Source organism: Rhinopithecus roxellana, chromosome 12, assembly GCF_007565055.1.
Source record: "Rhinopithecus roxellana isolate Shanxi Qingling chromosome 12, ASM756505v1, whole genome shotgun sequence".
In the NCBI taxonomy this organism is placed as follows: domain Eukaryota; kingdom Metazoa; phylum Chordata; class Mammalia; order Primates; family Cercopithecidae; genus Rhinopithecus; species Rhinopithecus roxellana.
Window position 1 is genome coordinate 107,424,228 of NC_044560.1, and position 27,651 is coordinate 107,451,878.

The 27,651-nt window shown below is 55.2% G+C and overlaps 1 protein-coding gene across 1 annotated transcript; it reads right to left on the bottom strand.

The window, feature by feature from the left end:
- NAPA (NSF attachment protein alpha) lies at nucleotides 1-27,203 on the bottom strand. The gene is made up of 11 exons (XM_010377397.2): nucleotides 26,512-27,203; nucleotides 15,187-15,266; nucleotides 12,412-12,528; nucleotides 7,306-7,352; nucleotides 5,176-5,253; nucleotides 4,882-4,937; nucleotides 4,724-4,808; nucleotides 3,808-3,912; nucleotides 2,591-2,659; nucleotides 1,738-1,788; nucleotides 1-749 (listed from the first exon to the last, which is right to left on the bottom strand). Exons 1-11 carry the CDS (start codon nucleotides 26,607-26,609, stop codon nucleotides 648-650), a joined length of 888 nt encoding a protein of 295 aa, XP_010375699.1. The 5' UTR covers nucleotides 26,610-27,203; the 3' UTR covers nucleotides 1-647.
- Nucleotides 27,204-27,651: the final 448 nt, after the last annotated feature.

Genomic DNA, 27,651 nt, shown 5'->3' on the forward strand with positions numbered 1-27,651 from the left:
TCATGCAAAAGTGTTGTTTTTTATTTTCTTTCTCGGGCCAGCTGCAGCTTCCAACCAAGAAAACCTCAAAGCATTAGGGAAGGAGCAGGTGTGGGGCTGGGGTCGGGGACAACCCCCTAAGCTCCAGGGCGTGGGGTCTAACCTGAGAGGTCCGGGCTGCAGGAGGCTGGGGGAAGCTCCCAGAGCTTGGGGGAAGAGGAGCTTGCCCCCAATAGAGACAGCAAGTCTCAGCGGCTACATGTGCTTTAGAGCTTGGCTGGGGGACAAAAGTGGGAGAGACAGAAACCGGCCTCATGAATCAGCTAGGAGATGGGGGGCCAGATGCTGACCCCAAACCCCCGGCAGCACCCCTAGCAAATAGGTCTGTATCAAATATTCTGTACAGCTGGTTTTGGGGGTGAAGGGCACCTATGGGGGCTTAAATAAATGGGCAGGGAGCAAGGGATGAAGCGAGAACAGAGGGTGACTGTCCGGCCAGCAGCCTGGGCCTCTGGTGGCCCCGCATGCTGACCCCCGCTGCCACCTGCCCACTGTGGCCTGCGGGACTCCCCAGGTGGGAAAGGAGGGAAGCTCTCCAGCAAGTCTCGGCCCCACCTCTCTCTAAGCAGATGGGACAGGAAGACGGGCACCGGGGGGCTGGGTGGGGCTTAGCGTAGGTCCTCCTCATCGCCCTGGATGGTCTTCTTGATGCGCAGCAACATGGTGGTGAGCCACTGGTCCAGCCGGGAGATGGAGTCATATTCCTTCACCTGAGGGCACACCAGGTGATGGGCTGGCCATGCTCCTCCCTGTTCCCAACCCTGCAGCCCAAGGGCACTTGTCCCAAGGTTTTCAAGATCTGTCCCTGTCACCCTGGTCTCTGAGAAGGAGCAGAGGGAGGGCTCGAGGTCCCGACTCAGCCAGGGGAGCTCCCTCTTGTCTGTCTTGACTATGCTAGGCACAACATTTCCCTTGGGGGAGAAAGATTGTAGCTTAAAAAAAAAAAGGTCCAGTATCCTCATTGAATGGGTGGGAAACTGAGGCCTGGAGATACGGCAAAGGCCACTCCTGGGTGCCATGGGGCATGGGGGAGAGAAGCCACGGCCTGCTGGGCATCCCCTCCCTGAGCTCCTGGCTGAGTTGCCACCCACTGTCTGGGGCAAGAGGAACCGGATGGCATTTGCTCGCTGTCCTCAGCTAGGGGCTTCCATTCCTGAGGGGCACCTAGGGAGAAATGCTTGACATGTGCCATTAGAGGAGCGAATCAGGACCTGAGCTGGATGCCACTGAGCCCGGGAACGCTGGGAACAGAGAAGGGGAAGGGAGAGAGAGCCACGTGGGCGGCTCCACCAGGCAGAGGGAAGCTGGCGCCTCTCCCGTGTCCTCAGCTCCACTCTCCTTCTCACCCCTTCCCTCCCAGTCTGTGCCTCCTGGGTGCCCAAGGCGGCCACTGTGAGTCTCACACACTCGACTGGGGGACTCAAGGAACCCTGGTCTTCAGAGGCAGACAGATGTGGCTCTGAACACCAGCTCTGCCCCTGAGGTGCCAAGACCACCATCTATAAAATGGGGAAAACACTCCCTGCACCTCTTGGGGCTACTTGTGAGGTTTCTGGGGTGACTGGAGAAAGAAATTCACAGTGGGCTGGGGGCCAGATAAAAATGGGTGAATGTCAGGGGACAGCATGTCTGAGAAGGGTGGCTTTCCTAGGGGACCCATCCCCGTGAAGGGGCCTGACCCCCATGTGGGCCACTCACCGACTCGGTGTAGCTGTCCACATTCTGCTCCTCGTGGGCCTCTAGCAACTTCTGCAAGCAAACGGCAGAGAGGGGTCTGGGGTCCAGGCTGACCTGAGGTCTGGCCTGGATTAGATGAAAGCACACACTATCTGTATGCCAGGCCTGGGGCTGGGGTTTCCTGAGGACTCTCAGAGGGTCAGTCCATGTGGGTTAAACTGGGGACGGGTAGGGGCGTGTTGCAATCCTGCTGCCCTACTCATCAGAAACGGCCTGCTCTCAGGGCAAGCTTACCAACATAGAACATCACACAGAATGTGTGTGTGTGTGGATATGTGGTGTGTCTGTGGTGTGTGTGTGTCTGTGGTGTGTTTGGTGTGTGTGTGGTGTGTGCGGCGTGTTATGTGTGTGTGGGATATGTCATGTGTTGTGTGTGTGCAATGTGTGTGGGGTATGTGGTGTGTCGTGCGTGTAGTGTGTGATGTGTGTGGTGTGTCGTGTGATGTGTCGTGTGTGTAGTGATTGTGTGAGGTGTGTGTCGTGTGTGGTGTGTGTGTAGCATGTGGTGTGTGTGCTGTGGTGTGTGTAGTGTTTGGTGTAGTGTATGTAGTGTTTGGTGTATGTGATGTGTGTGTGGTATGGTGTGTGGTGTGTGTAGTGTGTTCACCCAGCCACCTCGAGCTCCAGCACTCCCCAAGTTGTACTTTCTTTATCTGGAAAATGGAGACTCAAATGGCCAAAGAAAAGAAGAGAAAACAAAACAAAGATACCCTCTGAGAACCACTGGACAGGTCCTGATGATTGTCCCACCTGGAGCCCCGGCCACCCCCATCTGGGGTTCGGGAAGGGGGAGGCCGGAGCACCCAGTACTTACTTTCATCAACTTGCATTCCCGGGAATCAGAGAAAGCTGGGAACAGCTCCTCATACTTCTGGACAGCCAGCTGGGCAGCAGGGAAGGGGGAGGACGAGTTAGCAACAAGAGGGGCCTCAGAGCTGCTGGCCTAGCAGCCGAGGGGATTTGGGGATGTCTGGTGATATTGAGTCAGCTCTTTGCGCCCCTCCCCTAGCCTCAGGTGTCACCTGGCTCTGTGTGTCAGTACCTTCCCGGAGCTGAGCTCAGTACCAGCCTGGCAGGCAGAGACGGCTGCAGGGAGAGGTGGGTGGAGGGGGAAGGTTCCTCGACAGGTACCCACTGCCTCCTCCCACCTGGCTCAGCCAGGGCAGGGGACAAATGAGCACATCCTCCATGGCAGGCCTGGGGCTGGTGCTTCTTGAGGACCCTGAGAGGGTCAAATAACGGTGAGCCCCCTTTTGAAAGTGAGGGAATAGATCCAGAGGGGGCAGTGACCTACCCAGGGCACGGTGAGACATGGGGTGGGAATGTGAACCTGGTCTGACAAAGCCCAAGCTTTTGCCCACCACCGGTGCCCACAGCAGAGCAGGGCTCTATGGGGTGTGTGTGTGTGGGGTGTGTGGGGCCATCACCCCAGGCCGTGAGGCAGGCGGTTGGGCAGCCAGGGACACCAGAAAATCCTGGACTCTGTGCTTCTGCCAGGCAATGGTAGGAAAACTCCAGTCAAGCAAAATCTAGCACCAACCCTCCAGCTCCTTCCCTCTGGCCACGTCCCCTCCCACTGCCCTCTCTGACCCCTCTTTTGCCAAGCACCCCAAAAACAGGTGGGCATGTGAGCTACAGCCAAAGTCGTGACAGCGGGAGTCACAAAGATCTGGAACACTCGGGCTACAGGTCCCTAGCCATGTGGTCTCAAACAAGGGACTCTCGTCCCAGCCTCACCACCTTCACTTGTAAGACGAGGTGACAATGGTGCTGACTTTAATGGGATGCAGCGAGGATTCAAAACGTGCACCCATGAAGAAAAGAGCACTAAGTGAGGCAGGAGCTGGACCTGCAAAAGCCTCCAGGGCTGGGCGGGCAGGTGACACCAGCACAGAAACACAGCTGTGAGAATCACACTTCTCATCCAAAGGCTGCCTGGCAGGGGCCAGACGTGAGGGAGGAGCACGTCCCTCTTGGGGGGCAACAGGACCTGGCCTGGCGCGGTGGTCCGGTGGGCATGGGGTGCGCTACCTTGGCGTTGAGCATGTCGATGCAGAAGTGGCAGAGGGCCGCCTTGAAGAAGTAGTCTTTGGCACTGTACTTGAGGAGGGGGCTGTCCATGGCATTGGTCCCCACCTGTAGCCATGGGGAAGTGGCACTGTGAGCTCAGGGCAAGCAGCCAGAGCGCCAGAGCCACTGCCAGGCACTGGGGGGCCAGCTGGGAGCTGGGTCCATGTCCCAGGGTGAGGCCGTTAACCCAGGACCCCAATGGCAGGGAACCAGGGACTGGCTTGGGGAGATCAGCGGCCAGTGCGTGAGCGACCAAGACTAGGGTGTGATGGTGGCTGGGTGGAGGTGGAGGCTGTAGCCAGGTGTTCGAGGGCTCCCAAGAGCCTGAGACAGTGGGGAGGCGGTGGCCTGGCTGTCAGGACTAACGGGAGGCTGACACGGCAGTGGGCAGAGGGGCGGCAGGAACATGAGAGGTGGCGCCCACCCTTCTCTCCCCAGGGTCCAGCTGCCTGCCTTTTTCTTGGCCATCACCCAGGGCTCCACGCACGCTGGGGGGACCCCATGTGACACTCCCTCCCTCCCACTGTGGATGAGGACCATCGTGCCATGGGGTGGGGTGCCCACAGCCACCCTGGGCCTCTTGGCAGTTCTTCCCGTTGCCTCCCTCTGGGTTCTTTAGGCAGCCTCACTCTGGGCCCCTCCAGGAAGCTCTGCGAGGGGTGTGGGAGGGGCACAGCCAGGGAGACGGTACGGCATGGAGTCGTAGGTGGAGAACGTTCAGCCAGACTGGAGATGGGGTGGGGGGATGATATGGCAAGGGCTGTGCGGGAAGAGGCAGAGGGCGAGCTGGGGGAGGGGTGGTTCCAGAACAAGGCGCCGGGGCTTAGGAGGAGGCACAGGCCCCGGGAGGGGGCAGGGTGGGGGCCGCCATCCCCACCTGCTCGTAGATGTCAATGGCCTTCTGATACTGCTCCAGCAGTGCGGCATAGCCAGCCACCTTCAGCAGACACTTGTTGGCTGAGCTGTGTGGGAAGGAGGAGTGAGGGGAAGTGGTGGCGGTCCCCACGGGGCTGGGGCAGGCAGGAAGGGGGCTACCTGTTGGACTCCTCGCCTTTGTAGTAGTCCGCGGACTGCTCGTAGTGGGCGATGGCCTGGGGAGACATGGGGGATGGGTTCCAGGGGAGGGCAGGGGAGGGAGAGGAGGTCTCCATGAAGCTTCCACACCCTTCACCCTGCCCATCTGGGACACAGCCAGACCCCGTTCTCCAAGCTCTGCCAGCGCCCCATGCCCCCTTCTCGGCACTCAGACACCAGAGGACTCCCCTGGTGGGAATAGAGAGCAGCGCTGGTCTTGGCTGCCAGTCCAGGCAGGGCCCTGCTGCCACTCACCTTCTCGATGTCTACCAACTCCGTCTCATAGATTTCAGCAATGGAGATGTGGTGCTTGGCCGCAATCGTGAATCGGCCCTGGAGGGGACACGGGAAGGGGCTGCCTGTGACTCATGACCTGCATGCCCTGTCCCACACCCCTGCTGACCCATGACCCTTCAAGTTCCCACCCCTCAGCCAGTCCTGTGAGGAGGTATGAAGAAAACACTGAGAGAAGGGGGAACACAGGGTTGAGAAGGGAGGGCCCCAGCACTAGAGGCCTGGCTGTGCGTGCTGGGCTGAGCTGGTGACCTTGGACAAGCCACTCCAGAGCCTCAGCCTAATTCCATCCTGTCCATGAGGGCACAGATGGTGTGACACCAGAGAGGATGTGAGCACGAGCACTTGGCCAAGACCCTGGCCCTTAGGAAGCCTCTGATAGCAGCCAGAGAAGTGGAAGGACAAGCCCAGAGTCACTTGGCAAAAGGATTTGGAGAAACCAGGATGGGAGGGAGGGCTTGAGACCCCTGCCCAAGAGTACTAGCTCTGCCCCCGGGCCAACACCTACCTGTCAGCCTCTCCCATGCACACCCAGAGCTCCCCAGGGAGGCCTCAGGTTCCGAGGGGCCTCGCGCCTTCCATCCGCCTCCACCCAGTGTCCAGGCGCTTGCCTGACTGCTCTGCACCAGGGGTTGGTCCAACGCCACCCCCTTGCTGAGGGCAGTAGGAAAGGGCAAGGTCCTGGGCTCAGCCAGAGCTTGTTTTGGGTCTCAGTGACTCCTGCTTATAGCCGCGTGTCCCTGGGCAAGTCATGTCACTCGTCTGAGCCCCTCTCCTCCACTATGGAATGGGGATGACAATAATGCCAACCTCACAGGGCTGTGGATTAAACCACCCTGCAGTGTCTGGCCTAATAAATGGCAGCTGCTATTATTGTTCTAATCACAGTCATCCCTGCAGCATTGCCCTGAACACAAGGGGTATGGCTCGTGCCCCTGCCTGAGGTTGGAGAGCTGAGACAGGGCAAGCAGAGAGGCAAAAAGGAGCTGGCCAGGTGTGGTGGCTCATGCCTGTAATCCCAGCACTTTGGGAGGCCAAGGCGGGTGGATCACTTGAGGTCAGGAGTCCGAGACCAGCCTGGCCAACATGGTGAAACCACATCTCTACTGAAAATACAAAAATTAGCCAGGCGTGGTAACACACGCCTATAATCTCAGAGGCTGAGGCACGAGAATCGCTTGAACCTGGGAGACAGAGGTTGCATGGAGTGGAGATCACGCCACTGAACTCCAGCCTGGATGAGAGGGAGAGACTCTGTCTCAAAAAATAAATAAATAAATAAATAAATAGAGAGAGAGAGAGAGAGAGAAAGCACTGACAGGAGCCCTGGCCTGGGTGGAACCCTTCACTCTGGCTCCGGTTGACAGCTGCCCATCTGGTCTGCATCTGTCATTGGCAAAGCCCCCTGGGACAGGACAGGTGGTGAGCCTCCTGTGGGCTCTGCCTACCCCTGTGGCCTGCTGCAAGATGCTTATCAAATAATAAAACACTTGTGGGAAGGCTGGGCAAGGGAAAGTGCCAGACACACTCTCTCCAATAACCCAATTTCTTTTTTTGTTTTGAGGCAGGGTCTTGTTTTGTCACCTACGCTGGAGTGCAGTGGTGTGATCACAGCTCACTGCAGCCTCAACTTCCTGGGCTCAAGTGATTTTCCTGCCTCAACCTCCCAAGAACTAGGACCCCAGGTGCATGCCACTACACCAGGCTAATTTTCTGTAGAGAAGAGGTCTTGCTATGTTGCCCAGGCTGGTCTCGAACTCCTGTGCCCAAAAGATCCTCCCACCTCAGCCTCCCAATGTGCCAGGATTACAGTCATGAGCCACCATGCCCAGCTCAATAACCTAAGTTCTATGAATGAAAACCATGACTGCTTGTGCAGTGAGGGGGCCGTCAGGCTGGTGGGGAGCTGGGTGAAGACCCAGCCAGCCCAGGCCAGCTCAGGTGGCCTAATCCCCCCAGCTCCCACTTCCCCCTCCCCAACTGGTTTGGCCGCAGAATAAGAACAGTGCTGGGGGTGCTGAAGGAGGGGACGCAAGGCCGGGGCAATGCAGTGGGACCCGAGGGGCATCAGGACAAGCAAGCGGCCCTTACCATGTCTGTGTAGATCTCGATTGCTCGCATCAAACAGTTAATGGCCTCTGGAGAGAAAGGGAGGTGGGAGGAGACATGAGAAAGTGAAGTCGTTTCAGCAGAAGCCGAGGAGAGGAGGCGGACACAGCGCACCTGGCTGCTGGCAGAGAGATCAATAGGCACTCAGAGCTGCCAGGGCTGCCGCACACTCTCAAGGGGCTGGGAAGAAGGGGACGGAATCCCTGAGCCCCAGGAAATGTGTTGAGAAGGCTGACTCCGTAGACTGTGACTTGCTGGGCACATGCTTCAGGGGGAGTCCTACTCCCCTCGGGCTGCCAGGATGCTACCAGCTTCCCATAACCCCAGGGACAGGGCACAGCAGTGCTCGGCCAGGCTGATGGCCAGACTCCCACGGGTGTTTTAAGACAGACCTGCCAAGGCCCTGTTCTTGAAGGACTGAGCTGCTGGCAAAGGGGAAGGGGGCATGGGAGGCAGCCAAGCCCAGCATCTGAGGTGGTCTTGGAGGCAGCAGGGGTGCCATCTTCTACCTGGGCTCTGCCACCATCTCTGCAGGACCCTGAGCAGCTTCTGTCCCTGCATCAGGAGGACCTGGACCTCTGGCACGAGGAGGCTGGATGTCATGAACACTGAGCCCTCGGTGTGCTCTCCACTGCCCCCTTTTCCTCATATCTCAGCAGTTGGGAGCCCTCTGCTCTCAGTCCCTTTAACCTGGCCCTGCCACCCACCAGCTCCTCAAAGGTTTTGCCAAAAAACCTGAACACACCAGGATGGCACTGAGGAAGAACTGGGCTACCTTTGTTGTACTATCTCTTGCAAGATTTTAAATTTGGGAAAGGCTTTTTTTTGACAAGTTATTTGGAGGAGAGAGAAACGCATGAGTGGGAGGCATTTTCTAGCAGATAGAAATGAGCTCTCAGGGGGTATTTTTTAAGAACACCATTTTAGCACATCTCAGGAGGACAGGGGTGCTGTGGGGAGGGAGGCCTGGGTTGGGGAGAGGGAAAGGCAGGGAGCCTGGACAGGTCACAGGGCATGGGCTCTGAGCTGCAGCCTGGGCATCTGAAAGTTCCTGGTCTCCATGGGGGTCTCCATGGTCACCCATGCCATGTTCACCTGGGATGAGGGTGCTACCAAGAAGCGCCGGGGCTGGGCAGCTCTCAAGGGGCTCACGGTCTGGATGGGACTCCAAACCCCCTCCATGGGGAGGCATCTGAACAGCGGCTCTTAGTCTCAGGCCTGTGGCTGGGCTTTCAGGGATTCCAACCCCTCCTTCTGACATGTGAACAGTGGGATCCACAAGCACTCCTCTGGGGACTGGGGTCTGTAGGTTTTGTCCAATTCGAAAAGACCTCTGGGGATCCGAAAGGGACTGACAGAAGGTACAGCACTCAGTCCAGGTTCCAGAGCTGACAGACAGAGACTGTGGCAGCAGAAAGAGGGAAAGGTGGCAAAAAGGGGGCAGAGGAGGAGGACGGGGAGAGAACACAACCTAAACCTGGCAGTTTGAAGACACACACATCCAGTAATCGGTGGGCCCAGAAGCAACGGCTGAGCCGGGCCATGCTGCGGAGGAGGGGAGCAGCAGCTGGAGTGAAGTGAGTGGTCCACCTTGCCCCGCCCCACCTGGCTGCAGTCTCCACCTGGTGGCCCCGGGCTGCTCACTGGTTCACTCTCCTGGCCAGGACACCAACCTGGCACCCTGCGGGCTGAGGCGGCAAAGGCTGCTGCTCTGCAGTGAGCAGTGAGATCTATAGCTGCCACCTGGGCCTGCTGGCACTGGCTTTGGAGCGCCTACTGTTAGCATGGCACAGCCCTTGCAGTAGCAGCAGGGAGACAGCTTACCCCCGGGCAGCAACATGGACTCACAGGGTTAAGTCTCCTCCATGCCTGGAAAGCGGCGGACCACCAGCAGACACGTGGGCCAGCTAACTCCTGGACAAGCTTCTGACACACTCACGACTGCTACTCTTATCTCTGGTCACCAGGCCTTGTGCACTCAGACAGGTGGAGCAACACCCAGCTCTGTGGCCTGGCCCCTCCTGCACCCACCAACAGAGGGCTGGAAAGGGGCTCGGAGCAATAAAGCCCAAGTTGGGGAGCTATGGCTCTGGCCACTGCCCATCCCCACAGTCATTCCTACTAGTGATGCCCAGCTTGACTTCTGCCTCTCTGAAGCCCTTCCTGGTTACACTTGGCCATCTCCTCCTTAGTAAAATCGGAGCAAATCATAGAATGCACAAAGAAATCAAACGGGTTAAAAAATGCCAAGCATCTGGTATACAGTAGGAACCCAGTAAATGGCAGCTAGAGAGGAAATGGGGGACAAGCAGGGGCTGGGCCGCGTCCCTGCCCCAGGTACACACACTGCCCCCAGTCCCAGCTATCAGTCAGGCTCGGGAATAGGCCTCGTTGGCCCGAGTCTGCCCTGAGCAGCAGCGGTGGTTGGGTAACTGAGGAACCAATAACACATATGAGCATCACCCTTCCCCACCCACAGCCACCAAGGTGGCAGCAGGCCACCCTCTGTAGAGGGAGAGGAAATCGGGAGCCCAGCCGGGCCTTAAGCACACTCCAGCTGCCACTTGGGGGCAGGTCCTTCTGGAGAGAGTCCTGGAGGAAGTGCTGACCCAAGACAGAGGACTTCTAGACTGCCGAGACCAGTGATGATGAGGGCCCCAGGGAGCCAGCCACCTGCTTGGGAAAGCCAGGCAAGGTTCCAAATTGGGCCTCCAGAACTGTTTCACAAGGCACCCGGCCAAGGGCAGAGGCTGTGGGGAGCCCAGGGCAGGCAGGGGCCCCTGGACTGATGAAAGCCAAGGATGTCCTGACTGGAAGTTTATCACACACCAGGTGCTGCGCTGGGCATGACTGCATCATCTCACAGCAGTCTCTGCTTTAACAGATGAGGAAACAGAGGCCCAAAAGACTGACTTGCCTAGGATCACAGGGAAGGCAGGGTCCTCCCAGACCACCCCACCACCTGCACTGCTGAGCCATACACAGCTGCTACATGACATTCTCTGTGAGGTGGCTTTTTTTTTTTTTTTCTTTTTGAGACAGGATCTCACTATGTTGTCCAGACTGGTCTTGAACTCCTGGGCTCAAGTGATTCTACTGCCTCAGCCTCCCAAAACACTGAAATTACAGGCATGAGCCACTGCACCTGGCCTTCTGTAAGGCCTGACTAGCCTCAGACACACAGCAGCCGCTGCCCTTGATGCCAGTGTGCCCCTTGCCCCACTGGGAGCCATGGCTGGGGTGCACATCTTTAGGCTGTAGCTCTGGACACTGCGCTAACACCCCTCCCTGCTCAGCACCACCTCCCCAGGGCTCTGGACATGGTACCTGCTCTCAGCTCTAGTCAGGTGAGGCTCTCCTCTCAGAACTGCCCCCTTTCTTCCCCGAAAGATCTCCCCTAGCCAAATTCACCCCCTCCTAGCCTCAGCTCTGCGCAAGTCGGCCTCTGTGCCCTGGATGTGGCATCATCTTTATACTTTCCTACCGGTCGGAGTCCTCAGCCACCTTCTGAGCTTCCTAAGGCAAGGGAAGGGCCACATCCAGACTCCAGGCCCACACCCTGCAGAGTCTAGCTGGAGAGCTAGAAAAGCTCAGATCAAACACAGGGGAGGGACCCCACCATATCCCACTGCCAGGTAGGGCCTGTCTGCAGGAAGTGAAGAGTCTTCTAAAAGAGCAAATGGCACTCACTGTTCTGCAGCCTGGCGCTCAGTGCTGCCCCAGAGTGTCCTTCTAGTCACTCCAGATGAGGCAGCAGCTGAACATCACAGATGCTAAGACAGCGCCTCTAGGCCAACCAGTTTCCCAGGGAGCAGAAGGAAAGGCTTGGCGGGGCAGCTTAATGGAAGGCATGGAGACTTCCTGGGGTAAGTCAAGCTTAAAACCAACGCAGGGTCTCCCTGGGTCATCATTGCATCACCCACGCAGCCCGCTGTGGCCCAGTGCTACCAGCCAGGCAAGCTCCACGGCCCACCCAGTTACAAGGCTGCTCCTCTGCCTCTTGCCAGGCCTGAGCCCCACCATGTGACCACTGAGGCCAACGTGTGAGATGTCCGGCTCGTGAGGAGCAACTGGTTAGTCTAAGGACAAAGAGCTACTGGTCAACACACAAATTCATCCTCGTCTGGGAACTAATGCCTCAGATCATGACAAAGGGGTATGCCAGCGGTTCTCAAACACGGTGTGTGAACCAGTGCTCGCGGATCCATGGAGGAAGCGCCCTGCATTGCTGCAAACCTATCTTCTCTTGGGAAGGACAGACCCTTACTCCAAGATTATACAGCCTTTTACTTTTTAAAGATTTATATATTTTCCATTCCCCTGAGATGACAGTGACAGTAGATGGTCATTTTTAAAAACTGCCTGTGCTTTCTAATTAGCAACCTGTACCTGGCACCAAGATTTTAATTTATTTAATAATAAATAAATAAATAAATAATTAATAAATAAATAAATTAAAATTCCCGCCCCATACAAACACTGGGCTGAACTTCCTCTTCAGGAGGCACCCAGGGGGACAAAAACTGTTTTCTCACCATGAGTCAGCCCCAAACTGGGCTTCTGTCCCTAACACGCTCTCAGTTTAAGTAATTTGTTCTCTGGCAACTATATCTCGGGCTCTGTTCTCTCTAATTCCTCCCCAGGATGTAGGGAAGCCAGGTTGGGCTAATTTCCGCTCCTTTTTCGGCAGCAACTCCTACCTGGCTGGTCTCAGAAATCCCCCCCACCCTGCTCCCTTCTGCATGTTAATTCTGACAACAGAACAGATTTTCCTCTCTCCCCGGCAGGCGGTGGGTCTGCAATGGAACTCCCACTCCCAAATGCTCTGGGCTTGGGAAGGGGTGATCAGCTGCACCGACAGGGTAGATAGGGAGCGGAGACTTGAGCAGGGCGCGAATGCCAACCAGAAGGAAGGGAGCCAGTTCTGAAGTCAATGCTCACTCTACCTCAGGCGCGTCCCTGCCAGCCTATCACATGTCGGCCATTGGAAAAACCAGAGCCTCCAGGAAACCTGAGGACTCGATGCAGGGTGCTAGGACGGCGCTTTGGGCCAGGCAGGCAGCCCCTGTGGCCCACAGAGGTCCTCACCTTGGGGGTCAGCTTTCTTGAATGCGTTGCCAGCGTCCACAAAGCAGGTGGCTGCGTCATGCTTGCTCTGGAGCTGCAGGTGCAGCTGCGCCGCCTGGCAGAACGCGTTTCCAGCAGCTGGAACAAAAGAGAAGGGCGGTCCCGGCCTCAGTGGGGCTCCACACTTTATGAAACCACAGAGACACTGCCCTGGGAGGTGGATCGGGCTCTCGAAAATGTGGAAAGAGTTCCCAAGATAGGACGAGGGTGACGTGAGCGAGCCCAGACTGAGGCCTAGACCTCAGGTCTGCTGGCTCCTGTGCTGAGGCTCCTGGTGGTGCGCCTGACAGTCTCTAAGGGCGGCAGGAAGCTGCCTCAGGGGAAGCCCCTGAGCCCCAGGTACATGGAAAGAGAGCCAGGGTAAGCCCAGGTAAAATGCCATATCCCTAATCCCAGCTATGCTGGTATTCCCAGGGTCACCACTTCTAAAGATCCAAGGAGAAGGCATACAGAGCTGAGTTGGAAAGGATATAAAACAGAGTGAGGTGGCCTCCTGCACCTCCCATCCTGGGCAGTCCTCCCTAGGGGAGCCTCAAAGCACAGTGCCCAGAACCACCACTAGAAGACAAAGTACAGGTTGAATCATGGGGTGGCTTGGGAGGGGTATTTTGGGAAGCAAGGGGCAACTGAGATTAAACCACATAACACCTTCCCATCTACTCCCTTTTCCAAGTCCTGTTTCTTTCTCCACATCTCCCCAAAGCTCTTCCTGATTCTCCCAACTCCTCTGCCTCTGTTCACATTGTGTTCCCTTCACTGCAGATCCCCATGGACAAGGCACCTGCATGAATTGTGAGGCTCATGGAGTTGGGGTCGGACAACACAGAGGCGGCTCCCTCCAGGAGCTGCACGTCCAGAGAGGGAAACAAAATGTGGACACCAAGAATGAATACATGCAGACCAACGCCCATAGGCAGAGGGCAGAAGAGACCGCGCCTGAAGCCTCATCTGTCCTGTGCTCATCTGCACACAGTCAGCTTCTGTGGGTCCCAAGCCATTCTGCCCACACATCTCCTAACTGACGTTTGGGAGGCAGCAGTGTCTCTCCTCCTCCTCGTGGAGCTGACCACCTCCAGTTCAGTTCTGAGGCTTCTCCCCCCTTCATTCTCCTCCAGCTGAATCTGAGTCAGAGTTTCTGAGCTGGAAGAGGACCAGGAGGCCTGGCCCCATCCTCTTAAGTTTCGAGCAGCAGAAGAGACAAAGCCTTCCAGATTATCACTATATGATTTCATTATTATTTTCAAGAGTTCCAAATTTGAGTATAAAATTACGGCCAGGCGTGGTGTCTCTTGCCTGTAATCCCAGCACTTTGGGAGGCCGAGGTGGGCAAATCATGAGATCAGGAGATGGAGACCATCCTGGCCAACATGGTGAAACCCTGTCTCTACTAAAGATATGAAAATTAGCTGGGCGTAGAGGCACGTGCCTGTAATCCCAGCTAGTCGGGAGGCTGAGGCAGGAGAATCGCTTGAACCAGGGAGGCAGAGGTTGCAATGAGCCGAGATCGCACCACTGCACTCCAGCCTGGTGACAGAGCAAGACTGTCTCAAAAAAAAAAAAAAAAATTTTCAAGAAAAGGGGATAACACCGGGGGAAAATGGCCTAGGGCTTTTCTTTGAAGAGTTGGGGGGCAGAGGTAACAAATTTTAGGGGAAAAGCAACACCTATGTAATTAAAAAATAAGCTTTTTTTCTCTAGAGGAATTTTCTTAGTTCGGGAGCATAAAAATACACAGAACATTTGGCTTCATTCACAACGTATTTTATGAAAACTCAGGAATAACTCTTTGAATTTTTGGGAAACCAACAACATTCTCAAAATGATGATAATCAATTTTATTGTGCACTTCTGCGCCCTGCCTCCATGGTCCCACCACTAGGTCCCCTCTCCTCCACAGTCAGGAAGTTCCTCCCTGCATTCAGACACTGGTCTCTTGCTGTATCTCCTTAATTTGATCTTGGTGACATGAAAGATGTGTTATGAAATGAGCTTCAAAAGGGGCTCAGTGCACTGGCTTGCTGGGTTTCTTGGGCCTGCAGGGAGCCCCAAACAGATTTTCAGCCTTCCCGAGCCCAAGGGGCTCCTCCCCACCCCTCTCCTCCGTGAAGCTCTCCTGCCTCCCTGGGGCAGGTTAAACACTCAGGCTAACTGCAGTCACAGCCTTGGTTTCTGAATCTTGGTTCTGTCATTTACTAGTTCTGGCACTCTGGGCAAGAGACTAAGCCAAGCCTCAGTTTCCAAATCTGTAAAATAGGGATATTTACAGACTGACCCTTAGGGCTGCTGTGCTAACGCAACTGAATGATGAGCACTTAGTACTCAACAAACAGTAGCCATGATTCATGCTGTTATTGGAATCACCTGAGCATTCCCCACCCCCACCACCCCAGCCTAGAATTCAGACACTGACGGAAGCACTAAGGAAGTTACCAGGAAACCCAAAGTTCTGAATTTAAGGAGGACTCTAAGAGCTCATCAATCCACATGGGTTTATCCAGGTCTAATAATCTATTTATTCCCATCCTCTCTGTCCTTTCTCCAAGGCCCCATGACCCAGAGTATAAAGTAACCCAGCAGGCACAAAACAATTAGAGAGCGGGCCAGTGGCTTTCTGATGCCGGAGATGGCATAAAAAGAGAAGGGGCCCTCAAGGCCAACCTCTCGGGCAGGCCTGTGTGAGTGGAAGCTGAGGGAGGAGGAGAGCACCTTGGAGGAGCTCTAGCGGAGATGACATACCACTCCAGTTTTTGGCCATTTTGAACATGTTTGCTGCTCTGGCGTAGATTTCGCATGCTTCCTCTATTTTGGATGAGCCTCTGGGGAAAAAGGAAAGAAAAAAAGGAGACAATCTAGTCTGCTATCCAGGAGAAAGCAAGCATTCTGCTCCAGTGCCAGTATAGACATGCCCCTACCCCTCACCCTTCACATGTGAAGCCAGCTTCCTGCAGGCCTCCTGAGTCTGTGGCTCCCACCCTGCATACAATGGCACACTCAATTCGGGCAGACCGGCTCCCTCTGCGAGGACTGGGGTAGATACTGGGTGCTCGCTGGGGTTGTGGGGCGAAGAGTTCCTGACCCCACCACAACCCCAGGGTCTGACAGCCTCTTCTACTTCCTGCCTGGGATACTGGGGGCCCACTGGGTCCCAGGCACACTACAAATCCCCTTTCCTCGGGAGACTGCAAAGCATTCTGGGGGATTAGCCCAGTTTAAGACATCGTGTTGCTTTCGCAGAGGGAGCCTTAATTCTGTGCCTTGCAACCCTGGAGTGTGTCATTACCAGTTCAGGACTGGGCATACATATCACACAGCCATACAAAGAGACGGAAAGCACTATTTTAAACTGTAGATATAAAATGTTCCCATTTGTGTTTTAAAAAAAGAGGGTGGGCTGAGTGCGGTGGCTCATGGCTCCTGTAATCCCAACACTTTGGGAGGCCAAGGTGGGCGGACTGCTTGAGCTCACGAGTTCGAGACCAGCCTGGGCAACACGGCAAAACCCCATCTCTACAAAAAATACAAAAATTAGCAGGGTGTGATGGCGCACGCCTGTAGTCCCAGCTACTAGAAAGGGTGATGTGGGAGGACTGCTTGAGCCCGGGAGGCGGAGGTTGCAGTGAGCCAAGATTAAGATCACACCACTGCACTCCAGCCTGGACAACGACAGAGCCAGACCTTATCTTAAAAAAAAAAAAAAAAAGAGAGTGAGAAGAATAGAAACATACATGTTTATATAAACATAGGATATTTCTGGACAAACACACAAAAACCTAGTAACAGCATTTTTCTCTAAGGTAGAGCCTGGAGAAGGAGGGCCAGGTGTGGGAGGCCACCTTATTCACTAGGCATCCCGTGTTTGTACTATCTGAATTTTTTTTTTAACTGTTTGCACATCTTTTCAAGAAAATATATATATACACACACAAACACACACACATGTATATATACACACGCATGTATATGTGTGTGTATATGTATGTATGTGTATATATCTATACATAGATATATACACACACACATATTTTTAAGTATTAGGATTTATATTCGGCCCTGTGGTCCAGAAACGAATTACATTTCCAGCAATTTATCCTAATAAAACTAATAAGTTACAGGGATGTTCAGGAGAGCATTATTTAAAACAGCAAACCCCCCCAAAAACTTAACGTCCAATAGTAGGAATACATTGGGAGACAGACAGAAATTTAAAAACATAAAGGGCACCCTGTTTGGACAGCTTCACTCTGGCTTCTCGACCTCCACATGTACAAAATGAGCCTCCTCCTGACATGGGGGACCTCATTAGTACCTCAAACCCGTAAGTCCCACTGAATCCTTCTGCCGTTAATAATACAACCAAGCTGAGCCCGCGAGGTCTGTAGTCTCTGTAACTGCTCAAACTCCCATCATCCACATAATCAGTAGAATAAAATCCACACACTCAGGAGTCCCACCAAATGGATTTCAGGGTCTCTCTTCACTGACAGAACTAGTGTTGAGTCTATTTTTAAGGAAGAGAAAAGGGAGGGGTGGGTATTTTCCCATTCAAATCGTCCTCACCATCTCATCCCACACCCTGCGTCAACTGGCCCAATGCTGTACCTGGAAACTTGTCCATACCAACCCCAGCTGTGGAGGGGCTCAAAGGTAATTCTGGGAGCTGGGATGTGAGCATTCCTTCCCTCTGCACTGTGGATTCAGTGTGTCCAACCTGCCCATCCCTTTGAACCACATGAAGTGCTCATTTTATCAAATCAGAGTCCCAGAGCCACACTCTCTGGGATTCACTCAGCAGGTCTGGATGGGGCCTGCAATTGAGATTTTTAACTACTGGGGTTTGGGAGGCCCAGGTAATTCAGCTGATCATGTGAGTTTGAGAAGGAAAAACTGACTGAGACTGACTATCTGGAAAGCAGCCACCAGCAATCAGGGGCCAGGCCTGGCAATGTCAGCAGGCAAATAAATGCCCCCCAGGGCGGGTGGGCTGGCTGGGCCAGGGATCCTGGTCTCCCGAACCCACATCACACCAGGTAAATAATCTATTTATTCCTATCCTCTCTGTCATCTTGTCAGATGAAAGCCTACTTCCTGCCTTCTGGGGCTGTGCTGATGCTGTCCCCCACCCTCTGCTGTCCCCGGGAAGTGGCCTTGAGCAATGTGTTCTTCCCACACTTGCCCTGCTGCACCCCATCTTCCCTCACCCACCTCACCTCAGCTGGCCCAACACACCTTGGGCCTTGTTTGGAGTGACTTCTTTTTTCTTTTTCTTTTGGAGACAGAGTTTCGCTCTTGTCGCCCAGGCTGGAGTGCAGTGGCGCGATCTCAGCTCACTGCAACCTCCGCCTCCCAGGTTCAAGCAATTCTCCTGCCTCAGCCTCCCGAGTAGCTGGGATTACAGATGTGTGCCATTACACCCCGCTAATTTTTGTATTATTAGTAGAGACGGGGGTTTCACCATGTTGGCCAGGTTGGTCTCGAACTCCTGACCTCAAGCGATCCACTCGCCTTGGCCTCCCAAAGTGCTGGGATTACAGGCATGAGCCACCATGCCCAGCCTAGAATGACTTCTTTAGAACACATTCTTGGCCTTGGAGAGAGGTAAGAAACTTTCAAAACCTCTGGCTGAGAATCCTGAAGGGTCCTTTGGGGCCTGGCTGCAAAAAGCCCTCAGAAGGACCTTCTCTGGAATGTTCTCTTAAAGGGACATTTTCACAGACCTTAATCACAGGTCTGCCCACCCCAGAGATTCCCCAGCTCAGCCTTCCCTTCTTTTTGAGTGTGACTAAGTCCTATCCAGCTTCATGCACTCTCTGAAAAAGCTCAGTCCCTGGATGAGCAGAAATGACCCACGTCACTGAGTGGCCCACAGCAGGTAATCAACAACGAGCGGAGTCAGCCCCAGCCGGGTTTAGGTTTATTTCAGCTCAGCGGGACAGAGCAGACACAGGACAGACACAAAGTCTACCAGCTGCCAGGGGTGAAACTCTATGATCCCAGGCTAAGCACAGCCAACTCTGCATGGGGTCAATGATTCTAACCATGGGGTGGAAAGGCCAGAGGGATTAACACCTGCTCAGGCCCCAGGCCTGCCTCCTTCTTCCCCTGCACCCCATGGTTTTGCCCATTACCATGGCCAGGGGATGACAGGAGATCTCTGGAGTCCCATCCTCTTCTTTTAGAAATGCGAGTGAAGTTCCCAAAGGGGGAAAGTGACGTGCCTAGGTTCCAGTGGAAGATCCTGAAGAAGCCATTCACATACTCATTTATTCACCTGGGGAACAGGTATCCCAGCATTTATTATGTGCCAGGAGATAACAGCAGTACACGAAAGGAAAAGTTAGCTGGGCCTCCTCTCCTGAGGGCCTGGGCGGCAGTGCATGTGACAGCTGACTGTCCCTCCCCCACTGACCTCCCCCAAGCTGCCTCTGCTTCACTCCTCCCATCCCACGGCTCTGAGCCGCTCTGGGAATAGAGGGAACTGGTTTGGGCTGCCTGATGCAGGGCTGTCTATAATTACCCGCTCAGCTTTGCTCTCTCCCCCTCCAAGGCGGAGGAAGGAGTCTCAGGTCTCCCAAACACAGCCACCAACCTCAGTGACTGCCATATGGAAGTCTAGGCGCTGCCAGGAATGCACAGACACCCGGTGGGACCTGGGCCAGGGGGTACTGCAGGGCAGAGTCTCAGCCCCCTCCTTCCTTCCTCCATCCACCAGGCACTTCCTGGCTGCCAGAAATACACCATGCCCTGACCCACCACCTGCAGCTCCCGAAGAACCTCACGAGGTAGGGTGGACAAAGTCAGGCCCCCATTTTGGGTCCTGGACTCACTCTATTTCTCTTGCCTCTCTGGAAGTCACAGGCACAGGCCTATGGCTTCCTCCTCAGACTTAAGGCCCACTGCACCAAGTCTCCAGTCAGCACCCTCAGTGGGGAAGGTGCCCTAGGGCCTGTCACATGCCTGTGAGCCCAACTCCTGCATGGCTCTCGAGACCACGCGCCTTAATCACAGCTGGCGCATGGCGCTCCCTGCCTCCCGGGCACTCCCCTGGAAGGAGCCCACAGCTCCTCACAAGAGCCCTGTGGGTGCTGCCCTTGCTTTAAAGGGGAGGAAGCTGGGGCTCAGAGAGGGTGGAGGGCTTGCCCAAGCTTACCCTGCCAGCAAGCAACAGGGCTGGGAAAGAGGACCGGGGCCCTGGGGATCCAGTGCTGCCCTTGCCTCTCACTCAGTGATCAGGAAGGCTTCCCTCCCCATGCCCAAGAGTCCTCGGAAAAATGAGGAGGGAGGACAAGGTCCCTGCCTACCCCCGCCCCTCCTCTAGATTAAACAAGCGAAGGAACCTGTACTGCCGAGGCTTCCCTCATCTCACAAGCAGAGGCTGCTCTCTGCTGGAGCTGCGTGGAGCATCCTCTAGGCAAAAAAGGATGAATTAAGTCAGCCCCCTACTGAGCCTGCCAGTAACAAGACAGTAGGCAAAAGGAATGTCAGAAAAAGTTAAGGCTGCCTGTGGTGCAGGGTCCACCCTGGCACAGGGAGCCGGGGGCCACCAGCCCTGCTAGTCCATTGACTGCACCGGAGCTGGGAGCTGCTAGAGGCTCAGCATCCTGAAGGCACCGCCACCAGTATCACCTGGAAGTGCGAAACCACCGGCTGCCTCCCGCCACTCTGCAGTGGGCCCTGCCTGACCAAGCAGGGTATGAGTTCCTGCGGGGCGGGGCCTGGGCCCAGCTTTGCTTTCCCATCTCTCCACAGTGCTGGCACAGGCTCCGGTTAACAACGGTGAAAGGATAAAGTGTCACAGGCTAACTGCCCAGCTCTGAAATCGCCACAGGACCCTCCTGTGACATGACTGTCTGGGCAAGGACAAGGGGTAGAAAGAGAATGACTTTGGGGTGGCGAGACCTGGGCTGAAGTTCATTTCAGGTACTTTGCTAAGGGTCCAACCAGGGGCTAGTTATCCCTAAGGCTTTTTTTTTTTAAATAAGAGATGGGGGTCTCCCTGTGTTGCCCAGGCTGGTCTCGAACCCGTGGGCTCAAGCAATCCTCCTGCCTCTGCCTCCCAAAGTGCTGAGATTCCATTCTTTATCTATAAAATGGCAGTGTGGCTGGCCACAGTGGCTCACACCTATAATCCCAGAGTTTTGGGAGGCCGAAGGAGGAGGGTTGCTTGATCTCAAGAGTGTGACACCAGCCTGGGCAACACAGTGAGACCCCAACTCTACTAAAAATTAGCCAGGCATGGTGGCATATGCCTACGGTCCCAGCTACTTGGGAGGCTGAGGTGAGAGGATCACTTGAGCCCAGGAGTTGAGCCCAGGAGATGGAGACTGCAATGAGCTACAATCATGCCACTGCCCTCCAGCCTGGGCGACAGAGCAAGACCCTGTCTCTCAAAAATGAAAAATGAAATAAAATGGAGACAATGAACCTGGCCTGGGAGGGGTCTTTGTGAGGATTAGAGATGACACACATCCAATGCTTGGCACAGAGAGCAGAATGGAAGAGGTGCTCAAATGGTTGCCACTATACAAAGGAAAAGAAATAAGCTCAAAGGGGTGCCTGCCACCCAGCAATAGGAATTCTAGAGAGTTGCTTGTGGTGGTAAAAATAAAATAAAATAAATGCTGACAACAGTCAGACAGGCCTGGCCTCAGTGCCAGATCATCGCCTGCCAGCCTGCGTTTCCTCATGTGTAACTAGGGATAAGACTCCACACCTTGCAGTGCTGCTGAAGCATGAGCAATCTTGCAGGCAGCACCCCACGGCGTGCCCAGCACAGAGCCAGTCACACCACGGGCGCTCAGTAAACAAGAGCATCCCTCTCATCAGGCCTCACTGAGGACCGATTCCAGGCACACTTCCCTACTTCAGAATCGCAGCATGGGCTTCATCTCCACCCCAGATTTGCTAAGTGCTGCTCCTCCTTTGGTTTCCAGAGTCCTGGCCTCCCACTACCCTCCCCCTTACTGCACAATGCTCAAAATACATACAGGCCCACGGCCCTTCAAGACGATAAGCTCAGAGCCAGGACCTCACCTGCCACACGGCACACAGCCTGGCAGGCGCTCTGTTTCTTATTTTCTTATACGGATGCCCCCCTGCACCCCAATGGGATTACATTTCACCACAGACCAAGGGCGAATGTGCTTCCTTTTCCTTAAAAGGTGTTCTCAAAGACCCTTGTCTTTCAGGAGCCCCATCCCAAAAAGGAGATAGAAATGTTTGTACAGCCAGGCAGCAAAGTTCCACCCATCAGGAAAGCCAGGAATTCTCAGATTCCCCAGAAACCTTGTGTGCTCTCAGGAAAGACTCCGCTCTGAGACTGGACAAGAGATGCCAAGTTTTCAGTTGTGGATCTTGGCAGCTGGCAGGGCACTGTGATTCACCAGGGTGCCCACTGGAAATGGTGCCGGGGTCTCTGCACACTTTGCAGAGAAAGGTGGTCTGGAGGGAAATCTGGAAGCTCATGCCCACACCAGTCTCAGCCAAGATCCCATGCAGGCCCTATACAGACAAGCTGGCCCTCCCATGGTCCCGCAGTTACTGCCTACAGGTAGTTCAAACAGGAACTGATTTGTCAAGATCTGATCTTAGGAATGCACTGTTTGTATACAGAACACCCTGCCACCTATTTCTCCAGCACTTCTAGCTCAACTTCCAATGACAATACCTACTAATAAAGATGACAGTGAGCCCTTAATAAACATTACCAGAGCCAGGCACCGTGCTCCCACCACTTCCCACGCATCGTCTCATTTATCTTTAGAACCACCCGAGGAAACAGTTGACTAGGATTTTCATTTCACAGATGAAGAAACTCCCTCTACACGTTTTTATCCAAGAGGAAGGAAGTTTTTATTTTGGCTGTTTTGGCGGCAGGGGAGGTGGCCAGGAGACATCAGGGATGAGGAAAAGCCCCAGGGAACAGAGCTGCCATTCGATCTCCAGAAGCCGCACAATCCCCAAAGGGCACAGCAGGCACTCTGGATTTACCAGGAGACATGCAGCAGGGAGGAAGAACTAGCGCGCCTGGACTCAGCCACCCCTTCTGCTGCTTGCTCACTGTGCTGTAGTTAGGAAGTCTCCGTCTTTTTGCTTCCAGAGCAGAAGTTTGAGCTGCGCCCCCATCACCAAGGGGAGGAACAGGGATGGCTTTGAGCTTCTCCTAACTGGCTGGTGCTGTCGCCCTCAGTGGCTGCTGGTACATCAAAGCCCCCTAGCGTCTGGCAGCCCAGAAATAATGAAGAGCAAGGGTGGCGTCTAAGCACCGAAGCGGGGGACAGCCTTGCGTCCCAGGTGAAGGCTCTCTGACTTGCCCTTTGACAGGAGCAGAGGACCCTCAATGTGGGACGCTGTCATTGCTAGGATTCCCAAAGGGGAAGGGAGAGGCACCAAGGACAAGCTGAGGCCCAACACTCCCTTCTCCAGTCCCAGCAGCTACCAAGGACCTGAATAAAGGTGGGTTATGAAATGCTGAACTCAAGCAAACCCAGATCAGAGAGGAGGAGATGCCTGAGTGATTCCCACCCGTCAAACAGGTCCTCCCAAGCTGGCCTCTGACTGTGCTCCCAGCTCCCAGGCATGCAAGCTCCAGTCAGGCCAGCCTCCCATCCTCCCTGCCTTCTGCCCTCACCTCACTCACACCCCCACAGCACCAGGTCAGCTCCTCTGGGAGCTGGAAGGAACTGAGATGAACACACCAGCTCTTTTTTTCAAATACTTGGAGAAAACGGCCATGGGACGACAGTTAAGAGGGTGGCGGCTTTCCAACACACCTAGTTTGCCAACATCCTTCCTAAATGTAGTGCCCAGAGATGGTCATGAACCTTGAGGAGAAACTACCGAGGTAGCACAGCAAAGGGGCTAAGTGAGAAGGCTCTGGAATCACACAGAACTGTGTTTGAATGCCACCTCTCCCACTTACCATGTGGCTGGGCAAGTAAGTCAACTTCTCTAAGCCCCCAAGTTTCTCTACCTCCACGGGGATTTTGTGAGGACTAAATCCATACCATCCATCAGCAGGTTGAGCCTGGCCCAGGCCTGGGTCCAAGTCAGAGTGAGCACTTAATAACCTGCATCTGCTAGTATTACCGGCACTGCAACAGCCTCCTGCTGTCACTCTCCCCCACACCAGCTGCTGCAGTCCTTTCTAGAAGGCAAACAGGAGCTCTCCAGGATGGGCCTCCCTTAGCCTCCTCGGAGCTCTCCAGTGCCTCCTCCAGGCCCAGCTCTTGCTCACCAGGCCTTCCTTGTCTGGCCTCACCTGCCGCTTCCACCTTTATGGTCTAACGTGGAACTCCCTGTGTTTCATCTTCCTAAGGCATACTCCATCATAATCCCTGCCTGGAGTGCTGCTCCCTGCCAGAGGGCACCCAGAACTCCTGTTCATCCCCCCGGGGTTGGGGCCTCTTCCCCAGGAAGCCATTTCTGATCCGTCTGGATCTCAGTTCCCTGTCTTTCCAGGCAGAACCTCCCCTCACGCTAGATCTCTGTTGCACCATCCCTGCTGCCTAGAGCACCCTCCCCGGCCCCACTCCCCAGCAAGTCCTTGGGGTTCCTCGGGGCCTAGCTCACTCCTCACCATGAGCCTCCCCCTGGTTCACGCTGCTTCCTCTGAGCTCAGTCACAGGAATGACATAATCGAGCCCTTCCTTACAGTAGGTAATTCTGCTTTACTAGTGTTTGCTGTGCATCCTGCCTTCCCAACCAGGTAGCAAGTGCCTTGGGGCTGACTTAGCTGCTCCCTCCAAGCACACAGTCCAACAGCCCACTAATCCCTGGGCCAAAGGGACCAGACACCCAGAGCCACCCAGGAGAACTATCACCAAAAATCCAGCTCGTGGCCCCACCCCCAAACACAGCACTTGAACTTCTCCCCTTGTGAAGAAAAAGAAAACACACACACACCCTCTGTCTCCTCGCAGCCTCTAAAATAAAACATTTTTCACCTAATCAATACAGTCCATCAGCCCCAGATGTTTCTCCACACCAGGCAATTCACCATCATGTTCTTCAAGTTCTTTTGCTAAACATTATCCAACCTCAAAGAAGGGGTGTGGCCCAGAGCCCTTTTCCTGTTCCTTCCTCAATTGGAAAGATCGCTCCCCTTTGTGTCTTACTAGCCTCTGCCAGGCTCCTACTCCAGTCTCTTCCCATCCCCAGGCCCTCCTCCCAAACCCCCTTCTCCAGCCTTCTGCAGACACTCCCAGCCCCACCAACTTCCCCAGGCTCTGCTTCTGAGGGGCCACCACAGACCGTTCTCTCTACAAGTCCACTAGTCCTTTCCCAGTCCTCCCCTCAGTTTCCACAGCCTCCCCTTGACCCTTTCGGGCCCCCTCATCAGCACAGATCCCACCCCGCCACACACCACCACCCCCTGCCAAACTCCCTTTACTTTCTCTGCCCAGAGCCTCATGCTCCTCTCAACCCCACTAAGTCTTCGTGGATCCCTTTACTGTTCCCTTTCAGCTCCTCTTAGCACACTCATGTTTCTGTCTCTCCCTCTCCTGACCCCTCCCAGACCTCTCCTCTCGGGCGCCCACCTTGAACCCCATCAGCTCTCTGCACACTCCAAACCTGTTTCCTTCTGGGAAGTCACATTAACAACAGCTAACACTCTCAGAGATGTAACTCCACGCCAGGCTCAATTCTAACACTCACAGCAAATGGGAGGCAGGTTAGATTTGTGATCTCCTTTAACAGGGAGACTAAACCATTTACCCAAAGTCATGAAGTAAGTGGCAGAGCCACATTTCAAACCTGGGCTCTTAACACTTCTAAGCCACTAAAATTATCACAGGATGGTGGTGTCAGATTTTAGGAGCTACCGTGAGTTTTATGCCATGTCATATGCGTTAGTTGTGTCTCCCAAGCCTTTTCCCATCCCTCTTCTCAGCATGTTCCTGTCATCCCCATTACTTGAGGATCACACATCAGGAATTTGATCCCCAGTTTTGATTCTCTCAGTCCCCGTCTCTCCCTGTCATCCCTCCATCTCCTTGGCCAAGCCACCACCATGCGTTCCCCCACCCAGGAGTCTCCAGCCTCAACCCAGGCCTCCTCAGGTTTTTTTCTTTCCTTTTTTTTTTTTTTGAAACGGAGTCCCACTCACTTGCCAGGCTGTAGTGCAGTGCAGAGGCGCGATCTCTGCTCACTGCAACCTCCGCCTACTGGGTCAAGTGATTCTCCTGCCCCAGCCTCCCGAGTAGCTGGGATTACAGGCATCCGCCACCAGGCCCAGCTAATTTTTGTATTTTTAGTAGAGACGGGGTTTCACCATGTTGGTCAGGCTGGTCTCGAACTCCTGGCCTCAGATGATCTGCTCACCTCGGCCTCCCAAAGTGCTGAGACTGCCACAGTCTTGACTCCATCATCCCGGTTCCTCCGCTCAGCTGTCCTTAAACTAGTCACTGCTAACCAGAGTCGTACTGACCCCAGGCACCCCCCGACACTTCAGACGCGGCTCACCGCTCCTAGGATCATCTAAGCCCTGAGCCCCTCCGCCTGGTGTCAGCCCCCTTCAGCCTTCACCCTCACTGCCCAGGGCCCACGCAAATCCACTGCCCCGGGGGATGAAAAGGTCAGTCCCTCGGGTAGGCGTCCTCAGCCCCAGGCCCCATCACTGCCTCCTGAGAGCCTTCACATTCCCCTAGAGCTCTGAAAAACCTCGGGACCTGGCTTATCTCCCGACTCCCTCCCTCCCCCCAAGCCGGTCCCCTCCAAGGCTTCAGGACGTATTCCCTCGGTTCAGGTTCTCCCCCTCCCGCTGGCCTGTCTTCGGCCTGGGTCCCCTTCCTCGCCTCAAGAGAGTGTCGCCTCTGTCCGTGTGTCCTCAGCCCAAATCCCTTCCGCCATGTCAGACCGTCTCTCCTCAAACCGTGTTGCCCCGGCCCAGGCTGTTGGCCCTCAGCCTGTGTCGCCTCTGCCGTCTCAGGCCATGTCACCTCAATCCAGGTTCCTCTCCGTCCCCTCGGCCCGAGCTCTGCGTGCCCTAACCCGCCACCTCCGACCGTGACTCCTTCGTCCTCTCAGCCTAGGTCCCGGCCGACCCCTCAGCCCAGTTCTCACCCAAAGAGGCCAGAGAAGAAGGACTGCGAGTTCTTCACTTTGCGCTCCGCCTCGGCCAACAGCGCCATCGCCTCCGCTTCTTTCCCGGAATTGTCCATGGCGGCCACAAAAGGACTCGGCAAAGCGCCCGACACTGGCCCTGGAAAGACTCAGCCGCGGCAGGGCCGCGGAACACAGGTCGGGAGAAGTTGCCCGGCTGCGTTGACGTCGCACCGGTGCGCGGCGCCTGCGGCCCGGAATCACGTGACTCGCGCTGGCCAACCAGAGGCCTCGTAGCGCGGCGCCCTCTCTGCCGGCCACGCCCCCACTGGCCGCCGCACGCTGCCCGTGACTCGGGACCCCCCAATCGGCGTCCCAAGATCTCAACGCATGCGCACACACAGGACAACGGCGCCCCACTTTCTCCCCAGCGCTCTGTGCCTCACCTCCCACGTGACCCTGCGGAAGGCAATGGCAGTACTCACCGCCGAGGCCCCGCCCCACGGTGTTGCCGCTGGATCCTCCTCCACCAATCAGCAGCAGCCCTCGGCTCGCGTTGTTGGGGGGCCCCCCCCTCGCCCTCCCTGAGGTACTCCGGCACAGTCAGCTGACCGCAGACACTCACGTGACAACTCGGGGCCGAAGCCCGGGTTTGACAGTTCTGCGCAGAGCTTAGTCCCGCCCCACGGCTGGTCTCGCCCATTTCTTCACTTGGAAAGGCGTTTGTGGGAAAAGGAAACCGTTCTGCTTTTTCTTGCTCCCTCTACCGGCCAGTACTGGAACTGCTTTGGGGAGACCGGTGAAGTAGTTGAGAGACTGGAAACAAAAACTTAAGAGGTTCTCTAACTCTGGTTTCATAAAAGATAGATGAAGAGGGCCGGGCGCGGTGCCTCACGCCTGTCATCCCAGCACTTTGGGAGGCCGAGGCGGGCGGATCACCTGAGGTCATGAGTTTGAGACCAGCCCGGCCAACATGGCGAAACCCCGCTCTATTAAAATACAAATATTAGCTGGGTGTGATGGCTCACGCCCGTAATCCGAGCTACTCGGGAGTCTGAGGGAGGAGAATCGCTTGAACCGGGGAGGTGGAGGTTGCAGTGGGCCGAGATCGTGCCACTGCACTTCAGCCTGGGCGACAGAGTGAGACTTAGTCTCAGAAAA